This window comes from Jatropha curcas, chromosome 1, assembly GCF_041381405.1.
Source record: "Jatropha curcas cultivar XTBG-Jc1 chromosome 1, XTBG_Jcur_1.0, whole genome shotgun sequence".
Taxonomy (NCBI): domain Eukaryota; kingdom Viridiplantae; phylum Streptophyta; class Magnoliopsida; order Malpighiales; family Euphorbiaceae; genus Jatropha; species Jatropha curcas.
Window position 1 is genome coordinate 69,362 of NC_143151.1, and position 15,724 is coordinate 85,085.

Here is a 15,724-nt window from a genome sequence, read left to right on the forward strand (position 1 = left end):
CCGCAAGAAAAATTATACTTGGGCTTTCGCACAGCCTTGTCTTTTTATATACGATTTACCTTTTCAATTCATGATCTGACACGTGAATTTGTTGAATGTTTTGGGTTTGAACTTTTTTTTTTCTTTTTTATGCACAAGGATTTTAGACTAAGATAGGAAACGATGCTTTCTTCTTCCTTTGTTTGCAAACATCTTTCATTGTTCAAAAATATACGCATCAAACCAAATAGCAAATAAAATTCCATTGCCAAATCTCCAGCTCTAACTGACAGAAATTCAAATTCACATTCCTAAAACTTAACAGAAACTAAAAGTTTATATCAAGTAATAAAAAGATCATATTGGGAAAAAAAAGTGCGGAGTTTCGTATGTGAGGAGAAGCATTACTAAAAAGCAGCAATGCTGCAGAATAATAAACTACAACTCTAAAATATTCGTATAACCAGCCTAACTAGCAAAGCAGATTCCAGAAGTTTGGAGTAACTAGCAAGGGAAAACTAATCTACACATAAATTAGTAGTAGCGTGTTCCCGTATCATAAACACGACCACTATGAAATGAACCCCTATTCTCAACTCCCTGATCCCTTGGACCACCAAGAAATCGAGCCCGCTCCCTGTAGGATTCAAAATTATCAGTATTATAGGCTCGGTGAGTTTCATTGTTACCAGCTGAGGGTGCATTGTAACCATGAGGATCACCAGGGCCCATGCCACTGCTGCAATATCGGTCCACCACGGCTTGCTGATATTGATGCTGTCGTGCATTTGACTCCTTGCGAAGGAACTCATCTCTACGGCTGGCATGTCGGGCTCGAAGTGCTACTAGTTGTTCTTGATACTGATTATTTATTGCATTTATTTTCTGAAAAAAAAAAATGCATAGAATACCATTGCATGAGTTTAAGATTAATTCTACAAACCCAATACTATTTTAAATTTTATACATGATCAAACACATGAATTGACCAATCTCATCTGCTCAATCCCCATCTGCAATACAGCAACAGGGCAAGAATCGAAATCAATTTCACAGCTCGACTAATACATATTAGTGCACTTCGAAGCATCAGATCTCACATGTAAAGATTTGAATAACTCTTTCCCATGCTTGATTATATATGTGAAGAGAGAGAAATTAACTCTTAGATAAGTAAACGATGCAGTTTTCTTGATCTAATTAATGAGCAACTACATTTATTGAGAAGAGCTCCTGAAGTAAAGGGGCCCCAAACCTGGTATACAGATTGCAAAGAAGAGATATCCTTGAAATCCATAAGGCAGAAATTAAAAAGAAGCACCCAAAAGAAAAATTAAGATATCCAAGTATTAAAATAGTAGAAATGTCTCTATAAGGAAAGCTGATGAAGAAAGAATCTACAATAACACATTTTAAATTCTGTTAACCCTAATTCACTCATCCGAAATATAGCAGGCTCATTTCCCACACCAAATACACCCCTTCCAAAACACATCCACAAACATTCAAAAAGCTCCAACTTTTGCAACTAGAAAACAAAAATCATCCAGAAAGAGGACAACTACAATCCTCTTTGCAACTGGCAATGAAACAATCTGTAAATTATAAAAATCTCCACAAATCTATGAATACCAAATCAACTAGTCAACCTAAAATCCTTCATTATTAGCTCCTCTAATTAAGATGGATCCATATGCTGCATACCACCTCCTAATGAGGCACAAGTGAATAAAATTAATTTCCAACAGAATGTTTGATTTATTTCTCCTTTCAAGGTCCAATGATATTTCTTATGAAATGTAAAAACTGACTGCATCCCATCTTACCAACCTCAGTCTCATTGATTTGAAACTCAGACCCAATTAAATGAATCTTTTACAGCTTTTGATTTGCAATTCTCAGCAGTCCAATTACACATGCAAATCCAGGATTTCCAATACACAGAAGAATAACTGTAACTATAACAGAAGTGTGTTCACAAGTTACCTTCTCAGCATGTTCTGAATTTAACAAATTCACAAATCTTAGAAATGAACAGGATCCTTTTCTTGAACTTACTTAAACTTCTCCACAAGGATGGCAGTGTCTTAGCAGGCAGAACCTTGCAATCAGAACTGACTAATAAGCTGTTTTTTCACAGCAGTGGACAGCAGGCAACTAACAATTTTGTAATAATAATATGCTCCCAAATCTGGGTTACAGTTGTACATTGAAGTCACTGATGTAAGATACATCAAAATGTGCAATGAATGACACTGCTGGTGGATTTGTTAAAGAAAACGGTAAATTACTAAAGTCACCCTGTGCGCTAGTGGTATTAAGTATTAATAAACACATCCCTCTTTTACTGCTCATCCTTGATGTATATTTCCATGACTGGTTTACTCCTTTCATTCGACAACACAACTCAAGCTGTTTACTACAATTGAAAATACAAGGACCCTCATTCCTAACCTTGGACCCAAAAAAAAAAACAACATTTTGCATAATGGACTTTTTTAAAAGGAAAAAGAGGGAGAGACACTTAGAGAGGAAGAGAGAAAAAAAAAATAGATACCATTTCTAATAAGCTAATCACTCTAGAATAACAAAGCCACATAAAAAATATCAGTTCATTAAAAATTGGGAAATAAGAGCTTGCCTCCCACAACACTATAGCTATGGCTTTGATATAGCTATCAGCAACATCACCCTTGGTACGTTGTCAACTGGTTTCTACATAACCACAAGCCAGTACTCATAATAGCATCCGTCCAACAATGCTTTCTCTTAGGAGGCCTATTAGACAGTTAGGGCTAGATTGTTGAGTGAAAATATTGTTGTTCAGGTAAATATTTCTGAATGATGCAAATAAACCCATGCTAAAGAGTGACAAGATCATTAAAAAGGCTTCAACTTAACTATTTTTATTCACAAACATATTGTTATGCAGAATTCAAACACTTGTGGTTAGGGCATTTAACTGTGCCATATAGTTGCACAGGATGCACATGTCTCGACTGCGGGAGGTGAACAACCAGAGTCTAACGTATGAGGAACCATGTCAGCACTTAACTGACTATTATTTTAGTGCTTACACCTAACTTTTGAACTTCAGGAAACAGATCAAATCATAAATACGTAATTTGTATAGGCCCAAATTTTTATTAATGGAGGAACAATATCACCATTTTGTTCAATAAGATACCAAAATGGATGATTGACTCATTCCATACTAGAAATAATCGCAGGAAATCTTTTGATAACACGGGTTCCTATTTCTCAATGATATCCCACGATCAAGACAATTAGACAGCCACATTGCTTTTATTATCTCTATTAAGTTTAATAATTTCTAACTGGCTCACTGCTTTCATGTGCCCCCACCTTTTTTCTCTGATGCAGTCAAAGATAAACAAATTTACAAGTTATTTTGATGTAATTCTTAAATTAGATAAGTTCTAATTTTCAATTTTAGGAGTTTAGAACTTCATAGTTAGGATAATACTACCTAGTAAATACAGGAGTTCGCTTTGTTCAGAACTTTTCTTATTGAAGGTTCAACATTGGTTAGAAATTCTCCAAATTTAAGATTTCTTTTCAAAAAGTTATTGAGTCTCTAAATAAAATACAAAATAACTTTGTAATCTCTCTCTATCTCCTCGCCTCTCCTATTCCTCTTCCTTCTAGTCACTACACTACAAAAGTTACTCCAGCAGCCAATCAAACATTCCCTACGTGTAAAACACAATTCATACATTTATTTATAACTTTTCTCCACTAACTGAATCCTACATGTAAATCCACAAGCTGTGGCACCAAAAATCAGCAAATATTTCTTTTCATTCTAGCCTTATTCTGTGATCAAGTCAAAAGTAAATCAAGAAGGCATTAAAGTTTCGCACACCAACACTCTTAGAGCACTAGCAAGCAGATGGGCAACCCACCACACATCACTCCCTTCCTGTAGGGATCTCCACCACATTAATGACTCGTCTTTCACTGCCTTGTTAGTACAAAATCTAATGAAACTATAATATGTACTGACCTCTCTGTGTCTCGCATTTTCCGCATCCTCAGCATCATTTTGATCCTTGGCTAGTTTCAAAATGTCATCAAGGAATTTCTGCTCAAGTCCTTCAAAAGTTTGCAATGATGGTTTCTCTTCATAGCCAATTTGCATGTCTTCATTATGCTGTCCAAATCTGGGATCATTAATGCCTTGCTTCTCTAAAGCCAGTTTTGGCTCTGGCCCTGGCCCCTTTCCCTGAAAATATGATCTTGATGCATCAACTCCTTGACCTACAACAGATACACATAACCTTTGTTAATTAAAATAAGCAAGCTACTGATATTAGAACCTATTATGCATATTAAATTTTTGTAGATTACAAAAATGTAAGAATGGTTCCCACAGTCTAAGATGATACAAACTCTGATAACAAACTTAAAGACCAAAGAAAGACGGTGATTAAAGTGCAGCAATAACGGATTAACATATGTAACATATTATAATGAACAAATTCACAAATTTCAATCTCATTTTCCTTGTATCTCTCTTTGTCATGTTACCTTCATGCAAAATACGAGATGCCATTGGATTTGACACTTTTGATTCATCTCTTTCCCATCTCCACTGTCCCTCAGCTTTTGATGTAGCGTAAGGATCTCTCTCTGGAGTGAAGGCCTCTAGCCGTCCTTGAAAATGATCAGAATCCGAACTATTTTCCATCCTCTGGGCAGAAATATGCTGCATCTGAGCACCAGTATATGCATTGGCACCAGGATCAGCATACTGTCCCTGCCGCCTCATCTTCGCTAACACATACACCAACTTGTATAGTGAATTAAACCTATATCACAGCCAGTACAATCAAAGTAGATTACTTCACAGAATGAATAGACACCGCCACAGTTGTGGGAAAGATAACTAAACTTAATGTGGAAAATTTTTAAATTGCATTTGGGTTTGCAGGTACAAAATCTGAAATTGCTAAAATTAATCTGAAGTATTCAAACAAGCCCTTTGCATGGCAAATCAGTAAATAACTAAGCCAAGCATAAATTATCAAACAAAAAAAAAAACAAAGAACACCGTCATTGCAACATCTTTTAGATTCCAAAAAGCACATTTAAATGAGAACAAAATTCTGGAGCAGAAGAAACATAAGTAATTACAATAAAATGGCTTTTTCCAAATAATAGAACTATAGAATATGTAGTATACCTAAGGGCCTTCCATTTTTTGTTTCATTTAAAAAGGGGAAATCAAGAAATCTATCAGAAATTGCATGTGAAATTTAAAATGAGGAATAAAAACCCTCAGATGAAAGGTTAGGGACGAGTGAAATAGCAGTGTGAATTTCCTTACCGTAGATTGATGCTCTTCTTTGTTATGTACTTTCTTCTTCTTGCTTTTGCCGGTCGAGATTAACCGACGAAAGCCTTCTTCATATCTTAAGAGTTAAGTCACGAGGACCGATCCGGGTTTCTGACCCGAATTATTACGAGAAAACGGTTCAGGCTTTTTTCTTTTCCAAGCCTTTGCAAACTAAAAAATGAAGAAGAAAGTCTTAGCCTAGCAAACCTTGCAAATATTGAATTCCTATGGGAGAAGGCTCAATTTGACACTCAACAGTGTATTCAATTTATCCAATAATTAATTATTTTTATACAATCATCGTCTAAATTTTATATGTATATATATATTTTTTATTTATTTAAAGCACCTGGCATTCGAAGTCCACATTTTTCACTAATTCAATTTTAAGCTGATTAATATTTTTCATAGGTTCTAACATATTATCCAATCATTCATTCCTTAATTCATCAATTGGCATTAAAGCCAATATAATATCACAACCCTGTCAATTCAAAATTATAATATGACATCAGAGCTCCAACCCTGATTATTGTCTATGTTCAATAATATTTATCACATTGAGAAAATATAATTTGTTCCAAAATATATATCACATTTGTGGTTTCAAAGAGTAATAAATATTTTTTTTCTATATTTACACTTTATATATAACCAATTAGACATGGCCAAAATTCAGTTTTTGGAACTAGAACCGTCGGTTCCAAACCGGTGGGAACTGAAACCGGTTCAAACCGGTCTGATTTCGGTTCCACCAGTTTTGGAACCGTGAACCGGCGGTTCCGATCGAAACCAACTGTTATAGTTCTGTCTAAAACCGGCCAGAACTGTCCAAAACCGACCGGAACCGTTCAAAATCGGTCGGAACCTTCGATTTTGGAACCATTGAGGAACCAAAACCGAAACCTTTCGGTTTTAAATCATAACCGGAACTGTTAATTTTCGGTTCGATTCCGATTCCAAATTTTTTGGAACTGAAACCATCGGTTCCGGAACCGTAGCCACATCTATAACCAATAATTAATACTTCAATTTAATGGTTTTCTTAAAAAATTAATATTAAAATAAAAGTAATATAGTTAATTTACTCAATAATTTATTATAATTTAAAAAAATTTAATAGTTCGAGGGACTTGAAATTCCAAATGTGAAATGTGACAAATATTATTAAACAGAAATAATAGTTATTTCTCGATTAATGGCATTTGCCACTTGCATAATTCAGTTATTCTTTAATGCATTGCATTAAACACTTCAATTTGCAAAACCATTTTGTTGAAATCTTCAACTTACAAATTAAACACCTATTAAATAGGTAAAAAATGTGAAAGTTATTATTTTAAAATTGAATTGCCAATATGAATATCCAAAAACAAGAAACAATTATCTACACTATAGGTGTATAAGATAACAACTTAACTGTTGGCTTGATATAGGAGACATTAATACATAACAAGCTAATCCAAACGAGCACTATGATAACCCACAAAACAGAAAGCAAATTTCACAGTTAAATTTGTGCCATCATCTAGTTTATGACTATCAGCAAACCTTGCTAGTGAGATATGATGCCATCTGCAAATACGAAAACCATATAAATTATCTGTAAAGAGCAAGCTGGGATAGCAATTTACTTCCATTAAGGCATACAACACACACATTCAAATCTTTTTACATGCATGTTTATACATATGTATTTTCCGTTGTTTAATGGAAAACGAAAAGCAAAGGAAACTGATCGTGAAGAAACAACATCCAGTCCTCATTGGAGTAGCCTGCAACCCAGAATGAAGTACAGAGCTTGTATGTTGACAGTTGACAGTCAATTATCAGAGAGGAGAGTTCCAAAACGGATTTTAAAATTGAAGGAAACGCAACTCAGTTCCTGATCATTTTCATCCTTCATTAGGACCTTAAGTGTGTAAGAGCCCTGTGAAAACAATACCAGCTGTGATAATCATGAAAAATGCATAATGCTAGGAAATGAATATTTTGATTGTAACTTCAGTTAGCAATTTAAAGGAGTGATTTAAAATCCTTCGGTACGTGAGTCATATATATAATTTATGAAATGAAATTTCAACTCTCAAATGCATCATTTCCTACACGGATACAATGAAGATATGGATGTCCATTAGGCTAAAGTGAAAGCCAGATGGAATGATTCCTAAATCTGTTTATCAAAACAAAAACACTGCTATTTGCAAATTACTATGTCCACAAAGATACTAAAGAATGGGTTGGTGAAAAAAATGTAATATATATTGCTATTGACTTTGAGAAAATTTAATTTTTATAAAATTTACTCAACTTTTAATAAGGTTAAAAAAAAAAAAAGACTGAATCATGACCGATTGATACAACAACAGGAAAATCAAGGACCATGCTTGAGCAAAAATACCGGAAATTTGCTTCTGCAGTTGATGAAACATCCACCATGGAAATGCATTATAGAGCTAGACAATACAGGATAAATTAGGTAAAATATTCCTAGACAGAGCTAACAGGAAGAAAACTATTCATCTGGCAAACTCTAACTGCTATGGGATCAAGAACTCAGTTAGAAAATACGGACATTAACATGTGGGAATAAAGTAATAAATTACATCCAAGTGTTCATCTGTGAGGTAGATAGGTACCGAGTTAAAAAGTAACTTTAGCAAAGACTGAGCTGGTGTAGAAGGATAATGTTAAGCATATAAAGCTCAAATAAAGGCTGTAAGACTTTGGCCAAATTGGAGACAACCTGGATCAAGTCAAGTCCTAGTAACAAAAACTATAGAAACATATTTACAATTGTCTGCTAGAGCTTCCTAGATCAAGTAACTAAAACACCTCAAGGCAGGTTGTTCACCTTAGTACGAAAAAAAAATTACATTGTTTTCCCGTAGCATTGGCAACATCCTCCAAGTACAGCTTCCTCATAGGCTCCGCCCATTATTTTATTTAAGCAAATGAAATGACATCAGAACAACTGAGGAATCCCTACCCAATCCCATTATCATCAAGAACTGGAACTAGAACTTCAACTTTCCACTCTGTTTTTTTCAATTTTTTAAGAATTTAGAAAATTCAGGTTAGCTAAATTTACTCAATTTTCCTAATCAACCTGTCATTATAAAGTCCATCCCAAAATGGTTGAGATGACTCAGTAGGTACAGTAGCTGACTGATAATCCTCATTTCAAAATCCATCCAATCCTTCCTTTCATTTTTTATAAAACACAACATCTTAGATGTAATTCTGATCATATACATTACAGCAAGAACACCATCCCCCCTCTTTTCTCTCTTGCCTTGTGGGACACATGTGAACCACAGGGTAAACATCACATGACAAGGGAAGAACTTAAGATTTTTATATGTGGTAAAACATAGAAATGCCCTGGTTTTGGATTTAAATATCTCATCTTTACAGCTAACTTTTAGTAGTAGAGAAACTTGATATAGCAAATGAAGCTCTTAATGAACCAGGAAAAACTATTAGGCAAATAACCTAAACCAAGAGCACTGTATATTACATGAAGAAAAAAGTAAAAAAGGCAATTAGATGACCATAAAGAGGCATTTTTTCCTTGACAGAGATAAAAGATGATACCAAATTGACAACCAATAAACAAACATGCTTTGCTAATTTTTTTCCATACTCAATAATTAGATGTCCAATCTTTAAGCGGTTCATGAGAGGAATCATCAAATGAGGTACGATTAAACAAAGGAGAACATTTAAAAGAGTAAATATAGACTAGGGCAGAGACCTATTGCCATGAAACTTACCGGTGGAGCGAATCCAGGTAAAGTTTGGGTGTGAGATAGCACAAAGCTGCCAGGTGCAATTGGGCAGGATATCTCTTCGCAAAGATCATGAGTTTCACTATGTACACGCACCGAAAAGAAATTAACATAAATATATACCTTTCCACCAGTGATAGATTGACCTGATCAAAACATACAAGGAGAGCTTATCTTGTATTAGAAGAAATTCCAGGCAACTCTCAAATTCATAAATAAATAAATAAATGGGAAGAAATAAACAGTAAAAGAAAAATTACCAGTAGAAGCTGAGATATTAAAGGTGGCTGGATTCCCTGATTCTACAGGATCAGGTGATATATCAACTCCATGTATCTTTACAGCATAGTTGCCTTTCTTATCTGTAGTTAAATTCCAACATATTTAATAGCTAATCCGATATGATAGTAGATAGAAATTTTTTATAATTTGATCAACCAAGTTCTGTACTTTACATTGGACACCATTTATATATATTATTATGACTTCCCATAAAAAATGGTTTCTTTTTAGCTAAGATCTCTTTGATCACTGAGAAAAATAAAAATTCAAAAATCAAAAAAGAAAAACTTAGATTAAACATCATAAAAAGTAAAGAGCTAAGACTAGAAAACGAACTAGATGTAAGAACTAAAACATACAGTTATAATCAAGATCTTTGAAGAGTTACTTAGATCAAGGAAACTGATTTCTTACTTGATTTCCAAAAATTTCTCTGCAACCCAACCTCAACAATAAAAAGATTAAGAAAAAAAAAAGGTAGTGGAATAGAAAGGAACTTACCACAGTATTTCACATCAGTGGCTTGAACTGAAGGTAAGAGGAGATAAATGGCAAAGAGAAGCAAAAGGGTTTGCTTCAACAGAGAAGGTAAAACACTTTCCATGGATTTTCTGCAAACGCCTGAATTGCTTTTGCTTTTTTTTTTTTTTTTTAAATGTATAAAGAACTTGAATGGGTTCTGGAGTATTTAGTTTTAGCAAGTTCTTCGTCGTTCGAGATAATTATAGGAATATTATCCTCGGAGGGGCAGAAATAGACGGTAGATTGTCTGTTGGAATAGAACAGAGCCAAATTTATAGTGAAAAATTTAGCCTCATATTTTGCTCAAAATACCAAGTTCAATTTGGCACCTCAATTTTTCAAATTAGATTAATGAGACCTAATTTTTAAGTTTCACATAAATTAGCCCAATAATTTTATTTTATATTCAATTGACTCTTTTAGGCTTGGCTTTGAACAAGATAAGAGAAGGGTCATTAAAGTATGATAAACTAAGATATGTTATGGTAAAGTGAGATAAAGGAAATGTAAATAAAGATTTGGGATTATAAAAATATCATTTTTGTTAAAGTTGTTATTTTTAGTTATATGAATCGGTTAGAACTACTTTGAAATATTAATTAATAGGGGAAATAATTAATTTGTATTTGATGTTTGATCAAACTAATTAAGTCATCTTTACAATTTAACAATATTAATTAATGATCCCTGAGGTTTATCTCCGTGAAATCAATTGGTCCTTCTGTCCATTTTCTCGATATTTTTTCATTAAAACCTTTAAAAATGTCTAAAATATCCTGAAACATAAGAATGAAAAATAATTAATTCGTCCTTGACGTTTGACCAAACTAACTAATTCATCCCTGCAGTTTGTAAATATTAATTAATGATCCTTGAGATTTACTTTCGTCAAATCATTTGATCATTCTATTTATTTTCTACTGATTTTCTGTTAAAACCTTAAAGAAAAAGACTAAAATATCATTACACTTAAGAAGAAAAAAACTAAACTAACCTAGGTTATTTGCTTTATAATGAAATGACAGTTAAGTCTTATTAAATTTACAACTGAAATTCTGCAAAAACCGTAATTTTTTTTTTCTAAAATATTCTTACTATTCCTATGGTTCTACCTTCATTTCATTAGTTGTAGTTTATAATGAAGTATATAAAATAACTTGTTCTCTTGATTAGGATACCTAATATTAAATGTCTATTATTTTATTGAAATTAATTCGATATATATTTTTCTTTTTCATCTTTTTGTAGTGGCTCAAGACGGTAAAATGACATATTATGTTGATTAAAAAAAAATTTTTTTAGGTATATATCAAATAATCAATGTACACTCTAACTCTTCATTTTCCTTCCATGACAAATAGAAATTCTAACATATGTTAGTTTAGTCTTTTTTTTTTTTTGAAGGTTTTAATGAAAAATCTAAAGAAAATGGACGGAATGATCAAATGGTTTGACAGAGATAAATCTCAAAGATTATTAATTAATATTGTTAAACTGCATGGATGACTTAGTTAGTTTGGTCAAACCTCAAAGACGAATTAATTATTTATTCTTCTGAAATGGCACGATATGTTAATCTTTTTTTAAGATTTTAACTGAAAATCTAGGGAAAATAGAGGGATGAACCAAGTAATTTAATAGAGGTAAACCTCGAAAACTATTAATTAATATTACCAAACTATTTGATGATTTAGTTAATTTGGTGAAACGAAATAATTATTTTCCCAAAATAAAATTGTGATAAGTTTTGGGGGAAACTTTTGTAAATTGAGTTTGATAATCTCTGACTCATCTTTTGGGATTTGAAGAAATAACATTTGTAAATTGAAGGGCATGTGTGAACAGTTGAGCAACCAGAGCCAGCATATATTATTAGCATGTGTCTATTGTCAGTGTTAGTTAGAGGAGACAACGAACGGAAATGAAGGCCAGGACAAGAGCCTGCCATTAACACTTCAAGAAGTAAGCAAGTAATTGTAAATTTTTGCTTTTTGGAAAAAAAAAAAAAAAGTCAGCTACAGTAAAAGAAAAAGAGGAGACGACAATGAGAATCTCATGTACATTTGTACTGGTTAGTGCAGACAGTCACTAAAATTCAAGAAACAGTTTTTGTGACTGGAAGTGACTAGTGCCAACTGCCATGGATCGCCTGATCCGCAAGATCAGGCCTCACCTTCTAGCTTGGCTTCACAGATCCCGTTTTGGTACCTCTTCTCCACTTCCCAATTGCTCCGAATTTCTATGCTTTTTGCTCACTGAATTTGATTTGGTGATCGCTTGATCCAAATTGCTGCCAATTCTTTTGCTTTAACTTGCTGAATTGCTTGTGAGCTAATCAAGATTTATGGGTTTAAACTTGAATCCTCTGATTTTCTAGGAAATACTTTGCTTTCTCTCAAGGACCGCTACGAGCTTCAATTTTTCTGTTACTTTCTTTGCATTAGAGTGAATTTTTGAATGAAAATAGAGAAAATAAAGAGTTGGTTTTTAATGATCAAACTTGTAGTCGTTTTAAGTCAATTATGTTCTTAAATCTCATTTAAGATTTGTAATTGTGCTAATGCACATTGCTAGAAAGCAGTTTATCATACTTTGATTTGAGCTATTATATTCTTTCTTTCATTTTTGCATCAGGGTGAACTTTACTGTGAAAGGGCAGGAAATTAAGAATTGAGTTTTGAAGTTGATCACACTTGGTGTCTTTTTTTTTTTTTTAATTCAGTGATTGTTTTATTAAATCTGGTTTAAAATTTGCAAATATGTAATATACAAGGATTAACACAAGGAGTTCATCAAATTTTGATTCTAGCTGTTGGTTGTAGTTTATCATCCCCTATATGTTGTTTTTGCAGGTCCAGTATCATTTGTCAGGCGCTTCTCATATGAAGATATAAAGAGAGCAACTGATGGTTTTCATAGGATACTCTACAGTGATTCTAATGGGACTGCTTACAGGGCCAAATTTAAAGATGGTGACATTGCATTGGTGAAAGAAGTAAAAGACCTTAGTCAAGAAAAAGATGTTTTCTATAGACAAGTGCAACTCTTGGGGCGCTTGCACCACCGTCACCTTCTTGCCCTCAAAGGCTTCTCCAATGGCCGTAAGAGGTTTAGCGTCTAACATCTAACTCGTGTATTGTCTTTTTTTTTTTCCTCATCTTGAATGAAAGAATGCAGTTGATTTGACTTTAAAACTCTGTGAATTGAAGTGAGAATTTGACCTTATTTTATGGATTTCCCCGAAACAGCAAATATTAGTGTTTGTATATAACTATATATGCATGTGTTTGTGAGCTTGTGCGTGAGAGAGACTTGGAGATTTTGTGTGACATTTGAAGAAAACTCTTGCTGCAAGCTGCTAAATATTTAGTGGAGTCATAGGTTTTGATCTTTGCCAGACTAATAGAAAAAGGGAATGGAATTGAAACTAAGTAATAATCTGCAAAGCATACACTGTCAAGGGGCTAATGTGAGGTACACTTTCTCTAGAATTTGAAAGATTCTTTTATGCAACCCTAATGATATGATTTTGTACCAGCTACTGCAAATGGTTTTTCCGCAGAGCATCTAATCTGTAATTAAATCTGCACAAACAATCATGTTAGTTTGAGGTCAAAGTTTGATCACATTGTGTTAGGCTTCTCTTGTCACTTTGTAAGTTCTGGTTTGCACCGATATGTTGTTTAGAAACCCATTTTTTAGTATAAAACTGCTGGTCTTCATCTTCTGAAATTTGTTGAATGTCCTAATGCAAGAAAAAATTGGCAAAAGTGTTGAGGGGCTAATGTGTTTAGATTAGATCTCTGGTCATATTATCACTATGATTCTGTTGCAATAAGCAGAAGGAAAGAGTACTTACTATTTCTGCTTTGTTTGATCATTTTAGCTTCTTTTTTTGTTAATTTTATTTCCTTATTAGACTATCACATTCTTCAGGTTACTTGTGTTTGACAACATAGAAAATGGAAGCTTGAAGGAGCACCTTAATGGTAAACTTCAGAGCAGAACTTGTAAATGAATATATTATTCCAACTTTGATTTTGTGACCAACCAATGGCTCTTGGCAGATCCTCTTAGGACTCCATTGAATTGGAAGACAAGATTAAGGATAGCAATTGGAGTAGTAGCTGCATTGGTAAGTCACTTGCATGTGAAAATTATGTTCCAAAACTGCATCACAATTGCAGCTTGATTTTATACAGGTCATAAAATTTGTCAACATACAGAACAGTCTTCAATTTCTTCATTGAAAGGCTGGTAGCAACATCCTATTCATATTGCTATTTGCCAAGGCAAACATTATGTTTAGATGACAAATATGATCACAAGATCTTAAGGTCAGCAACAGAATTCTAGTAAGTGGTAGAGATTATATCGCTTCATTTTTTAACACTTACACGACGTATCCTGGCCCGTGTCCGTTTTAACGGTTCACAAACCTGACTAATCTTTGCTCGCCCTTAGAAGTAAAGGGGCTGACCCGGGAAAAGTTTGCATTGCTGAGATCGAACCCATGACCTGTATTGCTTCTTTGTTGTGTAATAAGAGTAGAATTTTGCTACCTTATTGTGTAGTTCACTGATAGACCGAAAAAAGAAGTCAGGATTATGTTGTTCCTTCTGGGTTGTTGATAAAAGAGAATATACTCCACCTTTAATATGCATCCTCTTGCATCAAAGGCATTGCTAAAAGCATGTAGAATATGCCAGCAAGTGCATACTGGTTAAAAGTATTGATTAAGTTATGGTTAATTTACATTTCAGGAATATTTGCTTCTCTTTAGTAACCCACCAATGTATCATGTATCCATTAGTTCAAGCAATATCATGCTCGATGAGAACTTCACTGCCAAGGTAAGGGTACTTCTCTCATCTTCTTTTTCGATTGCTAGTTTGACTTTTTGAATATTTTGCGTTTGACTTCATAGAGATCTCAGACTTGATTAATTATGTCAGCTCTCCAGTGTCAGCCTTCTTAGTTCCGTTGAAAATTATGTTACAACGCCTCATGCATCGTGCACAGGAGGTGATTTTCAACTATCATTTCTTGCATGATATTTGCAAAGAAATAAAGGTGATCTTTAAACTTTATTTATGTAATTTTCCAAATGCAGATTGTATGAACCAGAGTTGTGGAAACATAATCTTTCAGCTGGGAGTGCTAATCTTGGAGTTAATAACTGGTCAGTCGTCAGAGAAAGGAAGCACGGATTTAATACAATGGATTCAAGGGTCTCGCTTTCGCAGTTCCATCCAAAACATGATAGACCCTGATCTTGGAAACAGTTACGACTCTAAAGAGCTTAAAAATCTCCTAGCTGTAGCAAGACTCTGTATAAAATCTGGAAATAAACCAAAATTTTCAATTCCGCAGATGTTTCGGTATCTGCAGAAAAAGTTCGACATTCTGAGTGACTAGTGTAGGTGCATTGATGTGAAATTCTTTTATTGTTGAAATTCAAATCAATACCACAAAGCTTTCCTGTCCAAAGGCTGAGGTCCTTAGATTATTTGTACATCTTAGACTATAAATCAGAATAGCAAAATACTTTACATATAAACTAGCAAAAGACTGATAAGAAAAAGGGTAGACCGTTTTCATTAATCTGTATTGTGCTGCAATTGCCTGTCGAGCAGCTCCTAGATTTTGAACTGTTCAATGATGTATTTTTATGAACACAAAAATATATATTAAATTTCCTGATATTGATGGGTCTCAAATATTCTCACCTGCCTCGATATTCCTCATTCTCACCTCAAGACTTTTGTATAAACCACATTTTAAACTCATC

General features: G+C 33.8%; 3 protein-coding genes across 7 annotated transcripts; 1 reads left to right on the forward strand and 2 right to left on the reverse strand.

The window, feature by feature from the left end:
• Window positions 1-227: 227 nt before the first annotated feature.
• Window positions 228-5,551, reverse strand: LOC105629383 (ubiquitin carboxyl-terminal hydrolase). Of its 4 annotated transcripts, none has more exons than XM_089715354.1 (4): window positions 5,330-5,551; window positions 4,531-4,771; window positions 4,007-4,260; window positions 228-864 (listed from the first exon to the last, which is right to left on the reverse strand). In XM_089715354.1, the coding sequence occupies exons 2-4, from the start codon at window positions 4,769-4,771 to the stop codon at window positions 514-516; spliced, it is 846 nt and encodes a 281-aa protein (XP_089571480.1). In that variant the 5' UTR covers window positions 5,330-5,551; the 3' UTR covers window positions 228-513. The 4 variants fall into 4 exon arrangements, with proteins under 4 accessions (XP_089571480.1, XP_089571479.1, XP_012066362.1 ...); XM_089715353.1 differs by having other exon boundaries at window positions 4,531-4,776; XM_012210972.4 differs by having other exon boundaries at window positions 4,531-4,811; window positions 5,330-5,550.
• A 1,369-nt stretch (window positions 5,552-6,920) lies between these two features.
• LOC105629382 (MD-2-related lipid recognition domain-containing protein) lies at window positions 6,921-10,158 on the reverse strand. Its single transcript, XM_089715804.1, has 4 exons — window positions 9,913-10,158; window positions 9,390-9,491; window positions 9,115-9,275; window positions 6,921-7,268 (listed from the first exon to the last, which is right to left on the reverse strand). The coding sequence occupies exons 1-4, from the start codon at window positions 10,013-10,015 to the stop codon at window positions 7,161-7,163; spliced, it is 474 nt and encodes a 157-aa protein (XP_089571930.1). The 5' UTR covers window positions 10,016-10,158; the 3' UTR covers window positions 6,921-7,160.
• A 1,634-nt stretch (window positions 10,159-11,792) lies between these two features.
• Window positions 11,793-15,653, forward strand: LOC105629381 (Protein kinase superfamily protein). 2 transcript variants are annotated; one of them, XM_020677427.3, is made up of 8 exons: window positions 11,793-11,895; window positions 12,015-12,137; window positions 12,786-13,041; window positions 13,870-13,922; window positions 14,001-14,068; window positions 14,697-14,792; window positions 14,889-14,958; window positions 15,047-15,653. In XM_020677427.3, the coding sequence occupies exons 2-8, from the start codon at window positions 12,074-12,076 to the stop codon at window positions 15,349-15,351; spliced, it is 912 nt and encodes a 303-aa protein (XP_020533086.1). In that variant the 5' UTR covers window positions 11,793-11,895; window positions 12,015-12,073; the 3' UTR covers window positions 15,352-15,653. The 2 variants fall into 2 exon arrangements, with proteins under 2 accessions (XP_020533086.1, XP_012066360.1); XM_012210970.4 differs by having other exon boundaries at window positions 11,830-12,137; window positions 14,697-14,786.
• The last annotated feature ends 71 nt before the right edge of the window (window positions 15,654-15,724 follow it).

Coding starts and splice junctions, on each gene's coding strand:
- LOC105629383 (XM_089715354.1), bottom strand. CDS start 4,771: ATGAGGCGGCAGGGACAGTATGCTGATCCTGGTGCCAATGCATATACT. Junction 4,261..4,530: donor ATCTCGTATTTTGCATGAAG/GTAACATGACAA, acceptor TATCTGTTGTAG/GTCAAGGAGTTGATGCATCA. Junction 865..4,006: donor AAAATGCGAGACACAGAGAG/GTCAGTACATAT, acceptor TTTTTTTTTCAG/AAAATAAATGCAATAAATAA.
- LOC105629382 (XM_089715804.1), bottom strand. CDS start 10,015: ATGGAAAGTGTTTTACCTTCTCTGTTGAAGCAAACCCTTTTGCTTCTC. Junction 9,492..9,912: donor CACTGATGTGAAATACTGTG/GTAAGTTCCTTT, acceptor ATTTAACTACAG/ATAAGAAAGGCAACTATGCT. Junction 9,276..9,389: donor TAATATCTCAGCTTCTACTG/GTAATTTTTCTT, acceptor TGTTTTGATCAG/GTCAATCTATCACTGGTGGA.
- LOC105629381 (XM_020677427.3), top strand. CDS start 12,074: ATGGATCGCCTGATCCGCAAGATCAGGCCTCACCTTCTAGCTTGGCTT. Junction 13,042..13,869: donor TTCTCCAATGGCCGTAAGAG/GTTTAGCGTCTA, acceptor CACATTCTTCAG/GTTACTTGTGTTTGACAACA. Junction 13,923..14,000: donor CTTGAAGGAGCACCTTAATG/GTAAACTTCAGA, acceptor GGCTCTTGGCAG/ATCCTCTTAGGACTCCATTG.